We start from the raw sequence: 19,801 nt of genomic DNA on the forward strand, positions 1-19,801 counted from the left end.
ATTGTGCAGCTGGAAAGATCCCAATTGGTGTAAGCGTATAGAATGGAAACAGATGACTGCATTAATTTCATGTGATACATTCTGATTGTAAACTTACTCTGATTAGCATTTTGAAGTAGTCTGAAGGGTCATCTGCACATGTAGTGGAAGGTCAAATAATATAGGTTGTTTTCTGCAGGTGTGTGACAAGAAGGCAGCATCAAGACAAGACAGTGTCTACAAATTGTAGGAGGATGAAACATTTACCGCTGCTGCTTTCTTTGTTTCCCCACTCTGATCACATCCGCTCAGAGAGCCGTGGCGCTTGCAGGACAGGAGGCTTTGTTGTTGCGTCTGTCTCAGTCCCAGGAGACGTGTGAGGACCTGAGGGAGCAGCTGGCGGCTCTACGCCGACACTCGCTCAGCCTGCAGGACTCGTGTACTCGACTGCAGATGCTCAACACTCAGCTACAGGTGAAAGAACACACGGAAAAAGAGAGCGAGAGAGAGCATGAGCAAGGAAGAAGGGATGCATCATATTTCAGCCCTATATCAGCTGGCAGTTTTCTAAGGTCAAAAGGTTAGAAAAAGACACTATATATATATATATATATATATTATAACAGGCAATAGGGACAGTAGGGTGGGGAGTGGTTAGCACGTCTGGTTCACAGTTATAAAGTTCTGGGTTTTAATCTCAGCTCCACCTCTCCTGTGTGCAGTTCATATGTTCTCCCTGTGCTTGTGTAAAATTTCTCCAGTTACACTGGCTTCCTTCCACGTTTCAAAAACGTGCATGTTAGGCTCACTGAAGACTAGCCTAAATTGTCCATCGGTGTGAATGTGAGTTTGATTGGTTGTTTGTCTATATGTCCCCTTTGATTATGTAGCGACCAGTCCAGGGAGTACCCTACCTCATGCCCAAAGTCAGCTGGGATAGGCTCCTGCTAACCTCAAATTACTAGGACAACTGAGAATATTACTACTACTACTAGTTTTTATTAATAAAACAATAATAGGGGATGTAGCATTGTTGATTGCAGCCTTAAGGGCAGGAGCAGTTACGAGAAGGGAGAAAGAAAAACAAGTTAGTAGCGCACACAAACAGCATTATGGATGTGAACAGATAGAGATTGAGAGGATGGTGTGGAAAAATTCCCCAGGCAGTCTGGACCTATGGCAACATAAAACTAAGGCATGATTTAGGACACGGCTGAGCCAACCATCACAATGTGTTTTAATGAAAGAGAAGAGCCCTTTATTAGTCCCCCAGAGGGGAACTTTAACATTGACACTTTTATTGAACATGCTACAAACATACAGGCTATAAGAAGACATATGCACAAACACTTTCTTGCAACTACCCATACTCACATTGGCTGAAATTCACACTATGAGTTTTCTTACTGGATAGTAGTACTTAAACAATTCACATTCACACCTATGGACAATTTAGAGTCTAATGAAACTGACGCGCATGTTTTTGGAATGTGGGAGGAAGCCCGCAGAAAGCTTATCCAAGCATGGGTAGAACGTCCAAATTCCACATGGTAAGGCTAGAGCTGTGATTCAAACGCAGAAGCTCAGAATTATTGTATTTGGCAGATGTGCTAACCACTCATCTACCTTGCTGCCATAAACTGACGCTGTCTTCTATAATTGGCAAGTAGTACTTCAGTCTTAGCAGACAAACACAAATACTTCAGTTTAGTGGCTTGTCAGATGAAGTTTTATTTAAAATTTCTCATGGTAACAACACTTATTATTGGCTTTGTAGTACTCTCAAAATCCAGGGTAACTGATACCAATCTGTAGTCTGTCATTCTCAGTGTATTCTACTTAGACATTCTACGACTACAACTTGTACTACACAATGGCAGGCCGAGCATTTGGTAACTGGTGGGCCTGCAGTGTGGACTTACTGACTTAATCAACCTCTTAAACTCATTCACTGCCAGCCTTCCCAATTAACATGGATATTTGACTTCTAAAGCCGTCAATGGCAGTGAATGTGTTTAATGTCCTCCACTATCACGTTGCAATTACAGAAACTATCAATGCTATATAAAAATGCAGTACAACAGCGCACAACTGTCCCACATACATCATCAAACATAAACCAAACAATATTTATCTAACAATTATTGTGTGGGGATCGCTACAGTCGTGTTTTGCTAGTCAAACCCATACATACTGTACATACAAACAGGTGGAACAAGCAAACGTGAACTCTCAGCATGCAGCAGTGCAGGCGCGCCACAGCGAGAGAGAAGCCCGGTGTGCGGGACTGGAGGCGGAGTCTAATGTGTGGGCACGGGAGCGGGAGGAGTCGGCGGTCAGGATGGAAACACTAAGGCGGGACCATGAGCGTTTGACGGCGTTGCAGCAGCGTCAGGAGACAGAGCTAGAGGAACTTCTAGACAAACACTCTCGCCTGCGAAGCACCAGCCGCAGTCTGGAAGCACAACACAGGGAGCTGGAGTCCAGGTACACACAAGCAGACTACTGCTGCTAATTGTCGGAGTGCTGACTCACAATAATGCTAATGCACATCCCAAATATTTTGTGTGAGAGCAGAGAGAAAAACATTCACACATATGCCATCATATGTCAAATTATTTATTGTGTGATTGGTGAGAGTCATGCATTTGCCTTAATGATAATGCTGAAAAATAAACACTCGTACATACTAATGCTTGTGTGCATCAAACCACTGCCTTTTGAGAATGCTGAAAGAAAAGCACACACATGCCATTTTGTGTAAAAAAAAAAAAAAAAAAAAAAAAAAAAAAAAAAAATTACTATATGAATGCTGAAAGACAAGCGCTCACACTACTATGCGTCGAAAACTTGCTGAGAGACAAGCTTTCACATATGCCATGTCAAATTATTTATTTTGTGAATGCTGAGAGACAAGCACTCATACTACTGCCATTATTGTGTCAATAATTGTATTGTTGTAATGCATGATGTGAATGTTAGACAAGCTTGCACACTACTGTTGTTATTTTGTGTGTGATAAACATTCGCATGACTGCAATTATGCATCAATAACTTACAATGTAAATGCTGAGAAGCAATCATTCACACCACAGGGTCACGGGATGCTGTATGTGTCGGAAAGACAAAACTCTTATGCTATTGGTTGAGCATGTTTATTTGGAAGATCTATACCTTTTAAATCACCCAACAGACAAAGATTAGGAAACATTGGAATCCTACAGTTTTCATTCATTTTTGTGAATGCTGAAAGATAAGCGCTCAAAATAAAGACTTTATTGTGCGTGTGAATGCTGAGAGACAATCATTCACCATGCTGCTATTGTGCATCAAAATGTATTTCATGAATGCTGAGAGAAAAACATTGACACATGCTATTATGCATGGAAAAACTTGTCTATTCTGAAATATAAGCACTCAGTCTACCGAATTGCTAAATCTAAATGCTGAGAGACAAGCATTTACACTAGTGGTATTGTGTGTCAAAAAATGGTTCTCGGTTAGTTTTACTGTGCTTTCTAACCGTGTTCTTGCTTAATAGAACTGAGTTATTACTTTTCTCAGTCAACACACTTTTCCACTATGGGAAAGCAATGACGCAGTAATGTCACGCCATCAACTCAAATCACCTAGATCCAGCATCCAATCAGGTTCATGTCATCCCTTTGCGATTGCCATTGGTATGATATGCTATGATGCATTAACCAGTGTACAGTTCATTTTCTTTAGCATTTTTGCTCTGGAACAGAATTTCTCAGCGTTCACACACAATTGCTTTGTCTGCCAAGCTATGCTAATGCGGTGTGTGTGTGTGTGTGTGTTATATTGCATAGCTACAAAGAGCTGCTGGATGCTAAAAGCCAGCTGGAGGAGAGAGAGCGAGAGATGAAAATGGAGAGAGCGGAGATGGAAGCAGAAGGCCAGAGGAGATTGGAGCGTGAACGAGAGCTGGAGAGGCTGAAAGAAGACAGTGAGAGGTGACAAATACTTATGTGCGCTCTCACTTTTAAACTCTTGACATTATTGCTTTGCAATGGATCAAAGGACAAAAAAGAGGAAGTGAGTTCAATGCAAATGCAGTGTGCATTGCTCTTTGACGTGGGCGCTAAACAGTAGCAGCAAGGAAAAACAATCTAGATGCAGGAACAGGAACGGACAGCATCCATACACCCATTTTCAATACAATTAGATATGATTTGTACTGTATACATATCTTTCAGTACAAGCTGGAGGGCAATTCTTTTATGACATCACATTGCTGGTTGTCACCATCACAATGACAGAACTGATAAATGACACCTTACTAATGATCATGTGCCCAACTGGAGAATAATGTCCTCATCTTCTGGTTGGGAGTGCTATTTAACTAATAGCAGGTCTGCAGTTTCAAATGTGCCCCTTAGACTTGTTAATTAGCATCTATTTTCAAAAGCAATGATTCCCAAACACTGTCCCAGATCATCAGGTGTACTGCGGGAAATGATCCAATTTCACTTATGTCAAATTATTATTTAGTTAGTACAAATAATCTGTCTTTGTTCATCGACTATATCTATGCCAGTGACGTATAGTGTCATGCAGAACAATTACCTTTTCCACTGGATGGCAGAAGGTACATAATTATTGTTAACTTGTGCAGCCATCTGTTGCCACTCATACAAGAGAAAGTCATCACATGCACATTGGTGAGTACATTGGGACAAGATCCTTATTTCAGTATAACGTAGTGCTTTGAGTTACAAGTCACCCGCCATGTGCTTTTCAAAATAGTAGCTGTCGTTTGGACGATTTCTAGCTTTGACTTGCAAGCAAATATTTGAGAGGACTGTATGAACTCAGCTCAACTCACTTCACAACAAGCAGCATTTTGGCAGATAGTGAAGCATTCTTCAAACTGTTTAATCCTACTCCCAGTTCAAGTTTACTGTCAAACTAAACATAAATAAAGAAAAAATGCACACTTTGGATTTCAAACAACCACATAACTTTGCCTTTCTGCTAACCTAATGCTAACATGTTATGGGAAACCCCATTGAGGGACTAACGAATAGCATCTATTTGGCGCTGTCATAATAAGCAATGGATATTGTAACCCAAAAAGTGCAGCAACACATGTTGACAGGCAATATAGAGGCATATATTTTTTTATCCTCTAAGAAATTATAATGATGAAATTACTTAAATTATTGTAGTTACTGAGTCATTTAAAGTAGTTGGGAAAGTCTTATTCTTTGGTGTCTGGATGACTGTGATATACTGCCACCCTATGGTCAGGTTTTTCACACCAGAAGGAGCTTTTTGAACTCTTTACATTGTATTTCATTATGCTATTACTATATGATTTTATAAAGTACAATACTGTAGAGCACGGGTCTTCAACCACCTGGCTGGTCAGGTCATTTAGTACCGGGCCGGATAGAATTTATTTTTCATTACTTTTTATTTTTTTAGAGGCGTGGGAGTTGGTCTGAGTGTGCAGAAAAATAAGATTGATGTGAATGAACATCGCAAAAAAACAAACAAGAGATGGTAGCTTACCTAAATAAACATACTGCTTTGCAGGCAATAGAGTAAAACCAGAGTGTGATCTTAAATAATTTTAAAACTGATATAAGATATAAAATCTAACTTTGTGTATGACTCATTGTGTCTTGTAATAATATACTAATTAGTTAAATTTAAATAGCACATGATCCAACACACACTGCAGGACATGAGCATTGATTAAAGCCCCTATGTGTGTGTGTTCAGGCTCCAGGCCCAGCATAAGGAGTTGGTAGCGTCACAGGCAGAGCTGCTGGCTCAGGGCTCCTTGCTGAGGGGGGAGCTGAGCACCTCACTGCTGGAGAGGACTCGTCTGGAGGGGGAGCTCAGCACCCTGAGGGAAGCCAACCAGAGTCTGGACCTCAGCAACGCCCGCCTCACCAGCCAATATCAGGTATCAACCCAACACACGTGTGCATCCTCTCGCAGGCCACTACAATAGTGGTAGTGAGATAATTGAAATCAAAGACCTCCAACAAAGCCAATTAATCCAAAACATTTGATTGATGATGTTCCACTCCAGTAAAAAATCAATGCTTTCTGAAACACGCAGCAGGATTTTTAGACAGCAGCTTCATCCGCTGGATCTGGTCAGTCACTGTCCAACTCGGCCCCAATGCGAGTGGACTGTAACAGCAAGCCATTTAATTTCTATGCCAGTGAATCCCAACCAGAGAAATTATCCAATTTTATTTGATTGGTGCGAAAACAATTCACTTGGTACAAATAATATATCTTTGTTCATCTACCCTATCTATGCCAGGGTTGTCAAACTAATTTTCGTCTCAGGCTGCATCATCGTTGATCCCTCAGTATGAAAACCATATGAATGTATTATCTCCCCATCTCAGTTTTACATTTACACCATTGCCCCTGCATTTGATTGTTTTTACTGTACAGTACAGAGGTGCCTTGAGATTAATTCATTCTGTGACGACAGTCCTAACTCAAAACACTCCTATTTTATATCATCTTTCCTCATTGAAATGAATGGCAATGCCATTAATCCGTCCAGCTTCCCTGCCAAAAACGTGTTTATATTATGTTCTGTAAAAAGAAAAACAGGCACTCTATAATATTGTACTTTATCAAAATATACACTGTCATAATTAAATAGAATGTAAAGCAACAAGGTTTAGCAAATTTTTTTTTGCTTCAAATCAATGGACATTGTACTGCTTCTTCTGGTGTGTGTGTCTTAGCCACAAGGGGGCAGTATTATACAGACATACGGATATACCTGTAAAAGGAGCCAGTCAAAACTCCTCAGTTTGCCTCAGTAATGTTAGTTGTTCTTCGCAGAGGATAAAGAATATATGCCTGTGAGTATTGTTACATTAGGTGTTGCAGCACTATTTGGGATCAAATATCCGTTGCTTAAATTGTTATAACACCGCAACACTGATGGTATTCGATAGCCCGTCTATGGCATTTTGCATTGTTTGTGCGTATTATGCTAAACAGACTTATCTAAAGCAAAGCTTGTGGTTGTTTTTAATACACAATGTGTAATTCTCTTTTTTTATATTTAGTTTGACAGTAAACATCAAGTGGAAGTGGCATTAAACCGCTTGAAGCCTCGCTTTGGAAGAATTGTTCACTATCTGCCTAACCGCTGCTTCTTGTGAAGTGAGTTGTGTTCATTACCACCATAAAGTGCTCGTATCTCAAATATTTCCTCTCAAGTCAAAGCAAAAAAATTGACCTAACAATGGTTGGTGTCTCATAAAACTTGTAAGTTGAGTCACTCGTATACAACTATTGTCTATTGAAATCTATTTAGCAAGAAACATGAAGTAGACACACTGTAAGGTTGCAGTGGACCAGATCTGACTTCTGGGCCTTGACTTTGACACTTGTGATCAAATGTCAGCGGCGTATCGTGACAAGTAGAACAATTAAATGTATTGACTTTTTGCGATATTTTTGTTTGGAGGTATGCCTTGATGTAATAAAGGTTGAGAAACACTATTCTATACCACATGAGCCTGCTGTTCACGGGCACATTTGTGGGATTAGGGAAAAAGTTTTTTTTTGAACCACGACACAGCTAATAACCATCCATTTTCTGAGCCGCTTATCCTCACTGGGGTCGCGGGAGTGCTGGAGCCTATCCCAGCTCTCATCGGGCAGGAGGCGGGGTACACCCTGAACTGGTTGCCAGCCAATCGCAGGGCACATAGAAACGAAGAACCATTCGCACTCACATTCACACCTAAGGGCAATTTAGAGTCTTCAATTAACCTACCATCCATGTTTTTGGGAATTAGGAGGAACCCGGAGTGCCCGGAGAAAACCCACGCAGGGACGGGGAGAACATGCAAACTCCACGGGGGCGGGGATTGAACCCCGGTCCTCAGAACTGTGAGGCAGATGCTCTAACCAGTCGCCCACCATGCCGCTACAGCTAATAACCAAAAAGACCAAATGTGTCCTCTAAAACCTTTTGTGAAAATAGGTTGTCCAGTTTTTACATAATCCTCACTAACAAACCGAATAATTATGCTCAGTTTTGTTGCAAAATACAACCGTCATAATAAACATATTAGATATCCAAATGACTTATAACTTTAATATCGAGTGAATTATTCATGCACAAAACACGAATTGTATCCTCTGTGGGGAGTGCCACTACACAAGCTAGAAGATAATTAAAAGGCATCTTTTTCTTGAGCCGTTCAGCAACAAATGTCTCGACAATACATAACTTGCCTGCTTGTAAACAAGAATGATGTTGCGAGACCACTGTCGAATTGTATTGACCTCAAAGGTAAATTAACCTTCACAACTGTAGGGGGAGCCCTGGAGCAATACGCCCACTAATCCCTTACGGCGACTTCACTGCGCAATTCCACAATTCCAGTCTTAACTACAACCATTTAATGTGTGGGGTCTAGTATTTGCTACCCATAAATCTCACAGAACCCACAAGTGTTGTAAAGCAAGCTGGAAAGCACGCACAGGCACGTACGCACGCACGCATGCACACACACACACACACACCTTCAGAGCGCAGTTGCACTCGGGTGTTTAATATTGCAGTTGCCAATTGAACATTTGCATGCAAAGAAGGATTTAATGCTTCACGGTGGAGACACTTAGAAACATTACACTCTCGGAATAATAAAAGTAATTTATTTGAAGCATTATTGGGCAATTAAACCAAACATATTAGAAATTTATGGCAGGTTTTAGAGGCTGTTTTACATAGCCGTGGTCAGGGTGGAATCATTAGCATCTCATCAGAGCAGACTTCCCTCACACCTGATAAAAGCTGACGTCAGCTTTGACACATGAAGAAAAGTGATTTGTAGAACTAAGTTCAAATCAGCCTTAATCTTCTGCGTAAGGCTGTCAAACTATGGCTAAGTATTGAAAATGCTCCTCGCACACTGAAGTCTGAAGTCGCCTGACTGATTACAGATGTGCAAATTGATTCCATAAAGGAGCCAAGCGGGAGATGTTTTGATAGGCTGCCTCAACCTGCTCCTCTAATGAAAAACATTTGGTGTGCTAATAGACGAGAAACACCAAAAACTATGCCAGGGTTGGGCATGTTTTTCGGAATTATTCAAACTGACCAATAACGCACACTTGGCTTGTCAAACCCGACAAATTAGCTTCGGTATTAATCAATTCAAGTTTTCTCCCAGTGCCAGGTAGCAAGCAGCTTTTCATTCTCTATAGCCATTGAATTATTCCTTTCAGCTCTTATTTCCCTTCTTTTCTACGTTTCCATAATGCATGACGGAAAGCCAATAAATAGTGGCAGAATGCCATGGCGCGGTGCTTTTAATGCAATGTTTGGAGCGTGTTCAGACTCACAACAAACCTGCTGCGGTGCTGCTAACGGTCGGGGAGAGAAATGTGAATGAGAAAATCATCAGTGCCATAAGACAATATTGTAGATTCCTCCCAAAGATGGGGGAGGTTGTTTGACACTTTGAGCTGTAATTAATAGAATGATTAAAAAAGGGGGTCTTGTGCTTGTATTGTGTATTCCAAAGTGGTGAAAGCACAGATGCAGAAAACGACTGACCTGGCATGTTCCATTTCTAGGTCATTGTTGTGTAAACGCTAGCTACCGAATCTTCTTCTTTTCCTTTCGGCTTGTCCCGTTAGGGGTTGCCACAGCGCGTCATCCTTTTCCATGAGAGCCTATCTCCTGCATCCTCCTCTCGAACACCAACTGCCATCATGTCTTCCCTCACGACATCCATCAACCTTCTCTTTGGTCTTCCTCTAGCTCTCTTGCCTGGCAGCTCCATCCTCATCATCCTTCTACCAATATACTCACTCTCTCTCCTCTGGACGTGTCCAAACCACCGAAGTCTGCTCTCTCTAACTTTGTCTCCAAAACATCGAACCTTGGCTGTCCCTCTGATGAGCTCATTTCTAATTTTATCCAACCTGGTCACTCCGAGAGCGAACCTCAACATCTTCATTTCCGCCACCTCCAGATCTGCTTCCTGTTTTCTCTTCAGTGCCACTGTCTCTAATCCATACATCATGGCTGGCCTCACCACTGTTTTATAAACTTTGCCCTTCATCCTAGCAGAGACTCTTCTGTCACATAACACACCTGACACCTTCCTCCACCCGTTCCAACCTGCTTGGACCCGTTTCTTCACTTCCTGACCACACTCACCATTGCTCTGGACGGTTGACCCCAAGTATTTAAAGTCCTCTACCCTTGCCATCTCTTCTCCCTGTAGCCTCATTCTTCCCCCACCACCCCTCTCATTCATGCACATATATTCTGTTTTACTTCGGCTAATCTTCATTCCTCTTCTTTCCAGTGCATGCCTCCATCTTTCTAACTGTTCCTCCAGCTGCTCCCTGCTTTCACTGCAGATCACAATGTCATCTGCAAACATCATGGTCCACGGGGATTCCAGTCTAACCTCATCTGTCAGCCTATCCATCACCACTGCAAAAAGGAAGGGGCTCAGGGCTGATCCCTGATGCAGTCCCACGTCCACCTTAAATTCTTCTGTCACACCGACAGCACACCTCACCGCTGTTCTGCTGCCCTCGCACATGTCCTGTATTATTCTAACATACTTCTCTGCCACTCCAGACTTCCGCATGCAGTACCACAGTTCCTCTCTGGGTACTCTATCATAGGCTTTCTCTAGATCTACAAAGACACAATGTAGCTCCTTCTGACCTCTGTACTTTTCCATCAACATCCTCAAGGCAAATAATGCATCTGTGGTACTCTTTCTAGGCATGAAACCATACTGTTGCTCGCAAATACTCACTTCTGTCCTGAGTCTAGCCTCCACTACTCTTTCCCATAACTTCATTGTGTGGCTCATCAACTTTATTCCTCTATAGTTGCCACAGCTCTGCACATCACCTTTGTTCTTAAAAATGGGCACCAGTACACTTTTCCTCCATTCCTCAGGCATCTTCTCACGCACTAGAATTCTATTGAACAAGCTGGTCAAAAACTCCACAGCCACCTCTCCTAGATGCTTCCATACCTCCACAGGAATGTCATCAGGACCAACTGCCTTTCCATTTTTCATTCTCTTTAATGCCTTTCTAACTTCCCCCTTACTAATCATTGCCACTTCCTGGTCCACCACACTTGCCTCTTCTACTCTCCCTTCTCTATCATTTTCCTCATTCATCAACTCCTCGAAGTATTCTTTCCATCTACCTAGCACACTGCTGGCACCAGTCAACATATTTCCATCTCTATCCTTAATCACCCTAACCTGCTGCACATCCTTCCCATCTCTATCCCTCTGTCTAGCCAGCCTGTATAGATCTTTTTCTCCTTCTTTAGTGTCCAACCTGCCATACATGTCATCATATGCCTCTTGTTTTGCCTTTGCCACCTCTACCTTTGCCCTGTGTCGCATCTCAATGTATTCCTTTCGCCTCTCCTCGGTCCTCTCAGTGTCCCACTTCTTCTTAGCTAACCGTTTTCCTTGTATGATTTCCTGTACTGTGAGGTTCCACCACCAAGTCTCCTTCTCTCCTTTCCTGCCAGAAGATACACCAAGTACTCTCCTGCCTGCTTCTCTGATCACCTTGGCTGCAGTGGTCCAGTCTTCTGGAAGCTCTTCCCGTCCACCGAGAGCCTGTATCACCTCTTCCCGAAAAGCTGCACAACACTCGTCCTGTCTCAGCTTCCACCACATGGTTCTCTTCTCTGCCTTTGTCTTCCTAATTTTCCTCCCCACCACCAGAGTCATTTTACACACCACCATCCTATGCTGTCTAGCCACACTCTCCCCTACCACTACCTTACAGTTGGTAACCTCCTTCAGATTACATCGTCTGCACAAGATGTAATCCACCTGTGTGCTTCTACCTCCGCTCTTGTAGGTCACCCTATGTTCGTGCCTCTTCTGGAAAAAAGTGTTCACTACAGCCATTTGCATCCTTGTTGCAAAGTCTACCACCATCTGTCCCTCCAAGTTCCTTTCCTGGATACCGTACTTACCCATCACTTCTTCATCACCCTTATTACCTTCACCAACATGTCCATTACAATCTGCACCAATTACGACTCTCTCTCTGTCTGGGATGCTCAGAACTACATCATCTAGCTCCTTCCAGAATTTCTCTTTCACCTCTAGGTCACATCCTACCTGTGGGGCATAGCCACTAATCACATTACACATAACACCCTCAATTTCAAATTTCAGCCTCATCACTCGATCTGATACTCTTTTCACCTCCAAGACATTCTTAGCCAACTCTTCTTTTAAAATAACCCCGACTCCATTTCTCTTCCCATCTACACCATGGTAAAATAATTTAAACCCTGCCCCTAAACTTCTAGCCTTACTGCCTTTCCACCTGGTCTCCTGGACACACAATATATCAACCTTTCTCCTAATCATCATGTCAACCAACTCCCGAGATTTTCCTGTCATAGTCCCAACATTCAAAGTCCCCACATTCAGTTCTAGGCTCTGTGTTTTCCTCTTCTCTTTCTGCCGAAGAACCCGCTTTCCACCTCTTCTTCTTCTTTGACTTCGACTTCGACCCACAGTAGCTGAATTTCCAACAGCGCCCTGCAGGTTGACGGCGCCGGTGGCGGACGTTGTTAACCCGGGCCACGACCGATCCGGTATGGAATTCTTTGGATGAACGCTCATATTTGTTTGGCAAGGTTTTAAGCCGGATGCCCTTCCTGACGCAACCCTCTGCATTTATCCGGGCTTGGGACCGGCCTACAGTTTGCACTGACTTGTGCCCCCCATAGGGCTGCATTAAACGCTAGCTACCGAATGAACTGACATAATATCGTTCTTTATATAGTGGCTGGGAATGTTTATTCATAGAGAACACCAGGCTTCTATTACGTAAAAAGGCTTTATGAGGGGGATGCCTTATACAAATAAATTTTTATAATGAATGAAAGAATAAAATTTTTCCACACAAATAAATAATACTTAAAAAAACATTTACTGTAATTTATGTATCATCTTTTCACTTTAATACACAACAGGGGTGTCCGTCCGGCCTGCTGCATGTTTTATATTGGCCTGCCATGTATAATAAAAAAAAAAATAAAAAAATGGCTCCCATCAGTAGGTTTTGAGTTAAGTTAAAATGTTGACATTTATTTTAAATTAAAAATTAAAATGTAAAAAAAAAAATGTTTTACAATAGCTCACTTTTTATTTGAAATTATTTTAAAAATGAAATTAATCTTCAATTACAAGATGTCATGATACTTTTATTAAAATATAAAGAGTTAAATGTTAGAAGAGCTCACACATACTGTAAATACAAGAAATTTAAATTAAATGAAAATACATTTCCCTGGCCCCGCCTGTGTGGAGTTTGCATGTTCTCCCCGTGCCTGTGTGGGTTTTCTCCGGGCACTCCGGTTTCCTCCCACATCCCAAAAACATGCATGAATTGGAGACTCTAAATTGCCCGTAGGCATGACTGTGAGTGTGAATGGTTGTTTGTTCCTATGTGCCCTGCGATTGGCTGGCAACCAGTTCAGGGTGTACCCCGCCTCCTGCCCGATGACAGCTGGGATAGGCTCCAGCACGCCCGCGACCCTAGTGAGGAGAAGCGGCTCAGAAAATGGATGGATGGATGGAAAATACATTTGGAATCTCACAGGTTATCACACGTTTTAATAGGGCACTTCTATAAAAAAATGTTGTCCATAAGATCGAACATAAAACACGATGATAATAACAATAATGATATTATTATTAATAATAGTAATAATAATACAAGTCTTAATAAAATCTAAGAATAACAATAAGCATATAAATAAATAACAAACATTTTAAAAACAAACAAATAAATGTTGTTTTGTCTTTGAAGTACATAAGAAAAGCTCCCTTCAGTTTAGAATTTGCCACATGGGAAGTCCAGAATTTTGTTCCCTCTTGTTGCACAATCGCCATGTTGTGTGAATTTGTTCGTCAATGAGAGGGAGGAAAACTTCTCCGGTGACCAGTATGAAGGTGCCGGGATGGTGAATTTATAATCTCGCAATTACATCATGCATCACTTTGGTTGGTTGCAGCAATAGAAGTTTAAATGTAAACAGACAATGGCAATTTTCAGACAGCTGTTAGTTCATCCATTGGCGAGTAACCTGCATGCAGAAGGAACAGTTCATTTCCCTCCCATTTAGTCCTCTCTCTTGCTTCCCTTGACTTTATTTCAGCACCAGCTCTCGTCCCGCTCCATTACTCCTCCATACATACTCCTACTTGTACGCATTCCTTACTCTCCATCCATTTAACTGCTTCGTATATGTTGGTTTTAGAATGTTTGAGAAAAATGCAACAAAGTGGCCTTCTTCTTCCTTCCACTTTCCTGTATGTGGCCCTTTCTGAAAAAAAACGCTGGGGCATCCCTGATATACAACCCATACATCCATCCATTTTCCGTACCGCTTATCCTCACTCGGGTCGCGGGTGTGCTGGCGCCTATCTCTGCTGACTCTGGGCGAGAGGCGGGCTACACCTTGAACTGGTCGCCAGCCAATCGCAGGGCACACACAGACAAACTATTATTTTATTTCTCCAATGTATTACAGCATCTGTCAATCACTAAAGGGTAGCTCGAGGTTGCTGTATTTTTCTTTATTACTTTGCTGGACACTACTCTGTTGTTTGTCCCACATCAAATAAATACACATTAAAAGCTTTCCGTTCAATTCCTCTCCCCCCACAACGTGGCACGCGCTCTTCCAGTTAGCGTGACTGATGGACTGAATGCATAAAGCAGCACTTTCCTTTTAAACTCCCAAACTCAGCTTTACAGATGCCACGACTGCTCTGCACTCAGTGTGTGTTGTGGAAAAGTAATGGAAAAGAAAGCCACTTGAGGGGGAGGAAAAACGATGTCACGTCTATTAGCGCAGAGGGCCCTTTTTTGGGGGGAATTTTGGAATACAGATGTGCCTTGAGATATAAGTGACTTTTTTTTTCTTTTTTTTTAGACACGAGCCATCGGCCGACCGATTTTTTTCGTTTTGACTAGCGACCGCAGACTTGAGATCCAGTACAAGCGCTGTATGGTGGAACTGACCTCACTTCACAAAAAGCAGAGGTTTAGCAAATAGTCATAAAAAAAGAGGCTTTAAGCTATTGCCACGCCTAGTTAAAGTTTACTGTCAAACTAAACATAAAACAAAGACAATTATAGCTTATTTAAAACAGCCAAACAACTGCCTAATGAAACGCTTTTCCTAGCTCAATGCTAATGATAACTAGCACCTATTTTGCGGTGCTTTAACCCTTTAAGCAACAGATTGAACACATGGTTCAGCAGCAAATGTAGACAGACAGTATTACAGTACTCACAGTCATTACTCTGTATAGAATGACTAATATTAGTGCCACAGTGAGTACCTCAAAGAGGAGTTGAGATTACACTTGAGCTCTAGGCAGGAAATGCCCAACTGCAATATGATTGGCTGCTGCAAAGAGGCAAGGTCTGCCCATCATAATAACGCCTCAGCAGTATATCAAGGTGTCTATCTCGGGGGGGGCAAACTACAGCCAGCGGGCCAAATCCGGCCCATTGATCATTTCAATCCGGCACGCCAAAGATTGGTACAGAATCGCCCAAATCATATCAATATGACTAAATTCATTTAACCTTGTCCTGTAAAGCCGAATTATTCCACCAGGTTGTGCTGTAATGCCCAGTGGTTCCACCAGGTAGCACAGTAGGTACAGTGATACATTGACTTGACTTTGGCTGTTCTGTTTTTACTCTGCTACTGCTCTGAACCCTTCTTCAACCATGAGTGGGCCAAAGAAAAGAAAAGTCAACAGTGAGTGCCGAGTGTTGAATATGGAATGGACTACTAAATACTTTTTCACTGAAGTCCGGTCAAAGACTGTATGTCTAATTTGTTAAGAAACCATTGTGGTTTTAGAGGACTACAACATCAGCTGTCACTTTTTTACCAAGCATGCTGATTATGTAAACAGCCAATCAACGCAGGAACTGATGACTACGGCTCAGCGGTTAAAATCAAGCTTGCAGGCTCAGCAAAACACCTTTATCTGACAAACTGCCATCCAAGATTCTAACTAGTCGACCACCGTGCCGCCGCACAGATTCATACATCTGGATATTTTTGTGCGTACGACGTTTTCTGCATTTGAGCGCTCACCGCCAAAGAGTGGCCAAAACAGTGTGGTGTGTGTGATTAAAAAATGTTTCATTATTTTCTAATTCTATTTAATTGTCATTATTGTCTGGTTTTATAAAGTACAATATTATGGAGTGCTATCTTTCCTCCTTAAAATACACGTTATAATTTTTTTGTTCTTTTTTTGGGGGAAGGCTGGAACTGATTAATTGCCTTTCCATTCATTTCAATGGGAAATGATGATTTGCGATGCGGGTGTTTTGAGTTACGAGCATGGTCATGGAACGAATTAAACTCATAACGGACCACTGTATATTTTTTGAAGAGTCAGTGAGTTCTGGTCTTGTTCGTGTGTGTGTGCACGCGCGCAGCTACTGACCCAGCTTAAGGGGAACATGGAGGAGGAGAACCGACATTTAGCCGAACAGAACCGCAGTCTTCTGAAGGAGAACCGGGCCTTACTGGAGCAGAGCGTGGAGCGCCGTGACCAGCACTATACGCAGCAGAAAGAATATCAGTTAGTGCACGCACGCACACACATACACACATGTACAAGGAGCTGACGAGAGGATCGAGTGGATTGAAGAGTAAATCAGGTCTTGTCACTTGGGCTGCAGGGCTTCTTAACAGGATTGACAGAATTAAAGCTACAAGCAGCAAATAGTACATAATGTATGTGGATGGACGTGTGACTTTCGGTGGTTGTGTGCGAGTGTGTGTTTTCATATGCGACACAGCCTACATACACGTGGAGGTCTGAGTGTGTGAGGAAACAGTTTCACAGTCCAACAGCCCTCAGCAGTGGTGCTTTTAAATGTTAAATAGGCTTGTTCCAGATTATCCAGAACTAATAGCGATCATGCAGAGCTGCTTCACCCTTTAAAACTAATGAGTCACATTGCTCCCAAATTACATTATTGCCCTCCCAATTTTTTTTACAGCTGTTATTTTTTTTATCCTGGAAAAGGTCCTGTAAATAAATAGCTACAGCAAACCAGTACAAACTACAATAATAAACATATTGTTAATGTTTCCAAGAGTCTCAATAAAAAATATTTATTGTTTTTTGTATCAAGAAAATCGTTTTGATGCAGCTTTTGTTTTGGACATAGATGAATGAAGTGGCCAATGGTTGTTTATTTTAGTCCTCGTGCAATCTTCATATCTGTTGTTAGAAAAGCAATTTAATAGCAATCATCGACAGAAATATATTCAATGTCACAGATGACAAATTAAGCTCTCAAAAATAACAAAAAGGGACAAAGACAGTTCCATTATAAAAACTAAATTGCATGATGATTTGTTTTCTTCTGAAATCACACTCTCCTCAGAAAGTATTGGAACACTGAGGCCAATTCCTTTTTGTTCTGCACATTCAAAACATTTGGGTTTAACATTAAAAGAGGACTATGATCAAGGACTGTAGCTAGATATCTATATCTGATACGCAATTTACCAGATTATTTAAAGGGATATATTTGTAGAGATAGATAGATATAGAGCATTATTTATAACATTAGGTGAGCAAAAGTATTGGAACAATTAAAGTAGACAGAAGTGAATAAGACTTGCATCAAGCCTATAAGCAACTGACACAACAAAACCTTTCTAAGCTTTCACCACAGCCACTTTCAAATGTTTGTTTCGGGGAGTTACTCCCTTTAAGTCTCCTCTTTAGCAACTAAAATGCATGCTTCATAGGGTTTAAGTCTGCATATTTCTTACTGCATGATGAAGGGATCTCCCAATCAGTTTGGTTACATATTTATTTAACTTGGCAGACAAAATGTTTTGTTTGCTGCCCTCACTTTAGCAAAAGTTGATTTGTGGTTCATCAGTTCATAATGCTTTCTCCCATAATATTTGAGGCTCATTTCTGTATTTTTTTTGCAAATTCCATCCTCATCTTCCAATTATTCGTGAATGATTTGCATCTCCTCCTCATGTTTATGACCTTCACTCCTGACCTCTGAATGGTGCTGCAGCGAGATGTTTTTTTTTTTAGGGTCTTCATAGTTCTACATATGTTTCATTCAACTGCTACTGTTTTCCTTTATTTACCCATTCACCGTATGTTACTTAGTACACCTTTGGGACATTCCAAATGGTTGTGCAATCTGATTGCTTTTCCATTTTTTTTTTAATCATCTTCAGAATTGCTTGTTTTTCCACCCATAGACAGGTTTTAATGCCGGAAACGCCTCAAGCGAGTATAGTATTCACAGGCAAAACCCAAATCTCACACAGTGTAGAAATTCAGTGCCATTTTTTTTTGTTTGAATAATCATTATATTAGGACACAATTGCAACAAAACACACCTGTCAGCCATGTATGGCAATACTTTTGCTCACATGAGAAATTGTATGATTCTAACAAAAGGCACTTGCTCACCTAAACATTTGTTTTTTATGTATGTGATCCAGATGTAAATAATAATAGCCGACTGGTTAGCACATCTGCCTCACAGTTCTGAGGACCCGGGTTCAATCCCCAGCCCCGCCTGTGTGGAGTTTGCATGTTCTCCCCGTGCCTGCGTGGGTTTTCTCCCACATCCCAAAAACATGCATGGTAGGTTAATTGACAACTCTAAATTGCCCGTAGGTGTGAATGTGAGTGCGAATTTGTTTGTATGTGCCCTGCGATTGGCTGGCAACCAGTTCACGGTCTACCCCACCTCCTGCCCGATGATAGCTGGGATAGGCTCCAGCACGCCCGCGACACTAGTGAGGAGAAGTGGCTCAGAAAATGGATGGATGTTTTCAGTCTATCGCAAAAGCAAAGGCACTGACTTCACCATTGAAATACTTTTGTGGGAGTTTATCTGTATAATTAAGGAATGAACAGGAGCCCGAACACCAAATTTTGAGTCTATTGAGTGTTTTGGGGACAAAATTGCACCGCTCTGGAGAAGATGTTTGAAAGTTATTTTTTACGATAAAGACCAGCAAAGTGTGCTGCATCCTCTGGGAAAAATAAGAGTCTATAAATATGAACTCCCACATAAGTTTCAAGTGCCTGACATTCTTCACAATAGAGCCTCACTGCTAGCACAAGAATAAACAGGGGCCTCAATACTAAAGTTTACGTTCCACTTTCCAGCGCTGAACCCCGCTGACCTCTCTTAACATGGATGAGCTTCTCCGCCCACAGTCGAATCGCGGCAACTAACAGACAGCCCATAGTGTCAGCGACTTTTTGCTTCACTATTTTTTATCCCGGGCCGTTTCTCATCCAGGACAGGTCTGCAGTTCCAGGCTATTTTTCAGCTCTGTTCTACTTTGTGCGTGCCTGAAACCTTGATCAGCAGCACTAAGACAACTTTTAATGTGTTCTCCAGCCTTAAAAACAGCACAGCAAAATTCATTTGATCGATATTATTGATAGGATATTGCCACGGACACACACAATGACAATAAATGCACAAAATGTGGGTGCTGATACTTTGTGTTCTCCTTCAGGGAGAAGCTGAGCGAGCTCCGTCGGGAGAAGCAGAAGCTGGTGGAAAAGATTATGGACCAATACAGAGTTCTGGAGCCCTACGTACCACCTTCGCCTTGGAAGGCCAAGTACTGTTCAATAACACAGTCGAACACAAACCCTTTTGAGACACTGGTTGAAAAAAACCAACCCATCCAAAGTCACAAGAAAGTGCAGCTCGTCGCTTTTGAGAA

General features: G+C 41.7%; 1 protein-coding gene across 4 annotated transcripts in view; it reads left to right on the forward strand.

The window, feature by feature from the left end:
- The window catches only part of ccdc88b (coiled-coil domain containing 88B), a 62,982-nt gene that overhangs the window by 35,786 nt on the left and 7,395 nt on the right, over positions 1-19,801 (forward strand). For 3 of the 4 annotated variants that reach the window (XM_061787753.1, XM_061787754.1, XM_061787755.1), the window contains 6 exons: positions 292-453; positions 2,189-2,466; positions 3,813-3,956; positions 5,731-5,917; positions 16,501-16,646; positions 19,589-19,696. In XM_061787753.1, coding sequence (XP_061643737.1) covers positions 292-453; positions 2,189-2,466; positions 3,813-3,956; positions 5,731-5,917; positions 16,501-16,646; positions 19,589-19,696 — 1,025 coding nt within the window. Of the gene's footprint in view, positions 1-291; positions 454-2,188; positions 2,467-3,812; positions 3,957-5,730; positions 5,918-7,055; positions 7,153-16,500; positions 16,647-19,588; positions 19,697-19,801 lie in introns of those variants that run through there. The other variant, XM_061787756.1, reaches the window with a different exon arrangement.

This window comes from Phyllopteryx taeniolatus, chromosome 10, assembly GCF_024500385.1.
Source record: "Phyllopteryx taeniolatus isolate TA_2022b chromosome 10, UOR_Ptae_1.2, whole genome shotgun sequence".
Lineage (NCBI taxonomy): Eukaryota > Metazoa > Chordata > Actinopteri > Syngnathiformes > Syngnathidae > Phyllopteryx > Phyllopteryx taeniolatus.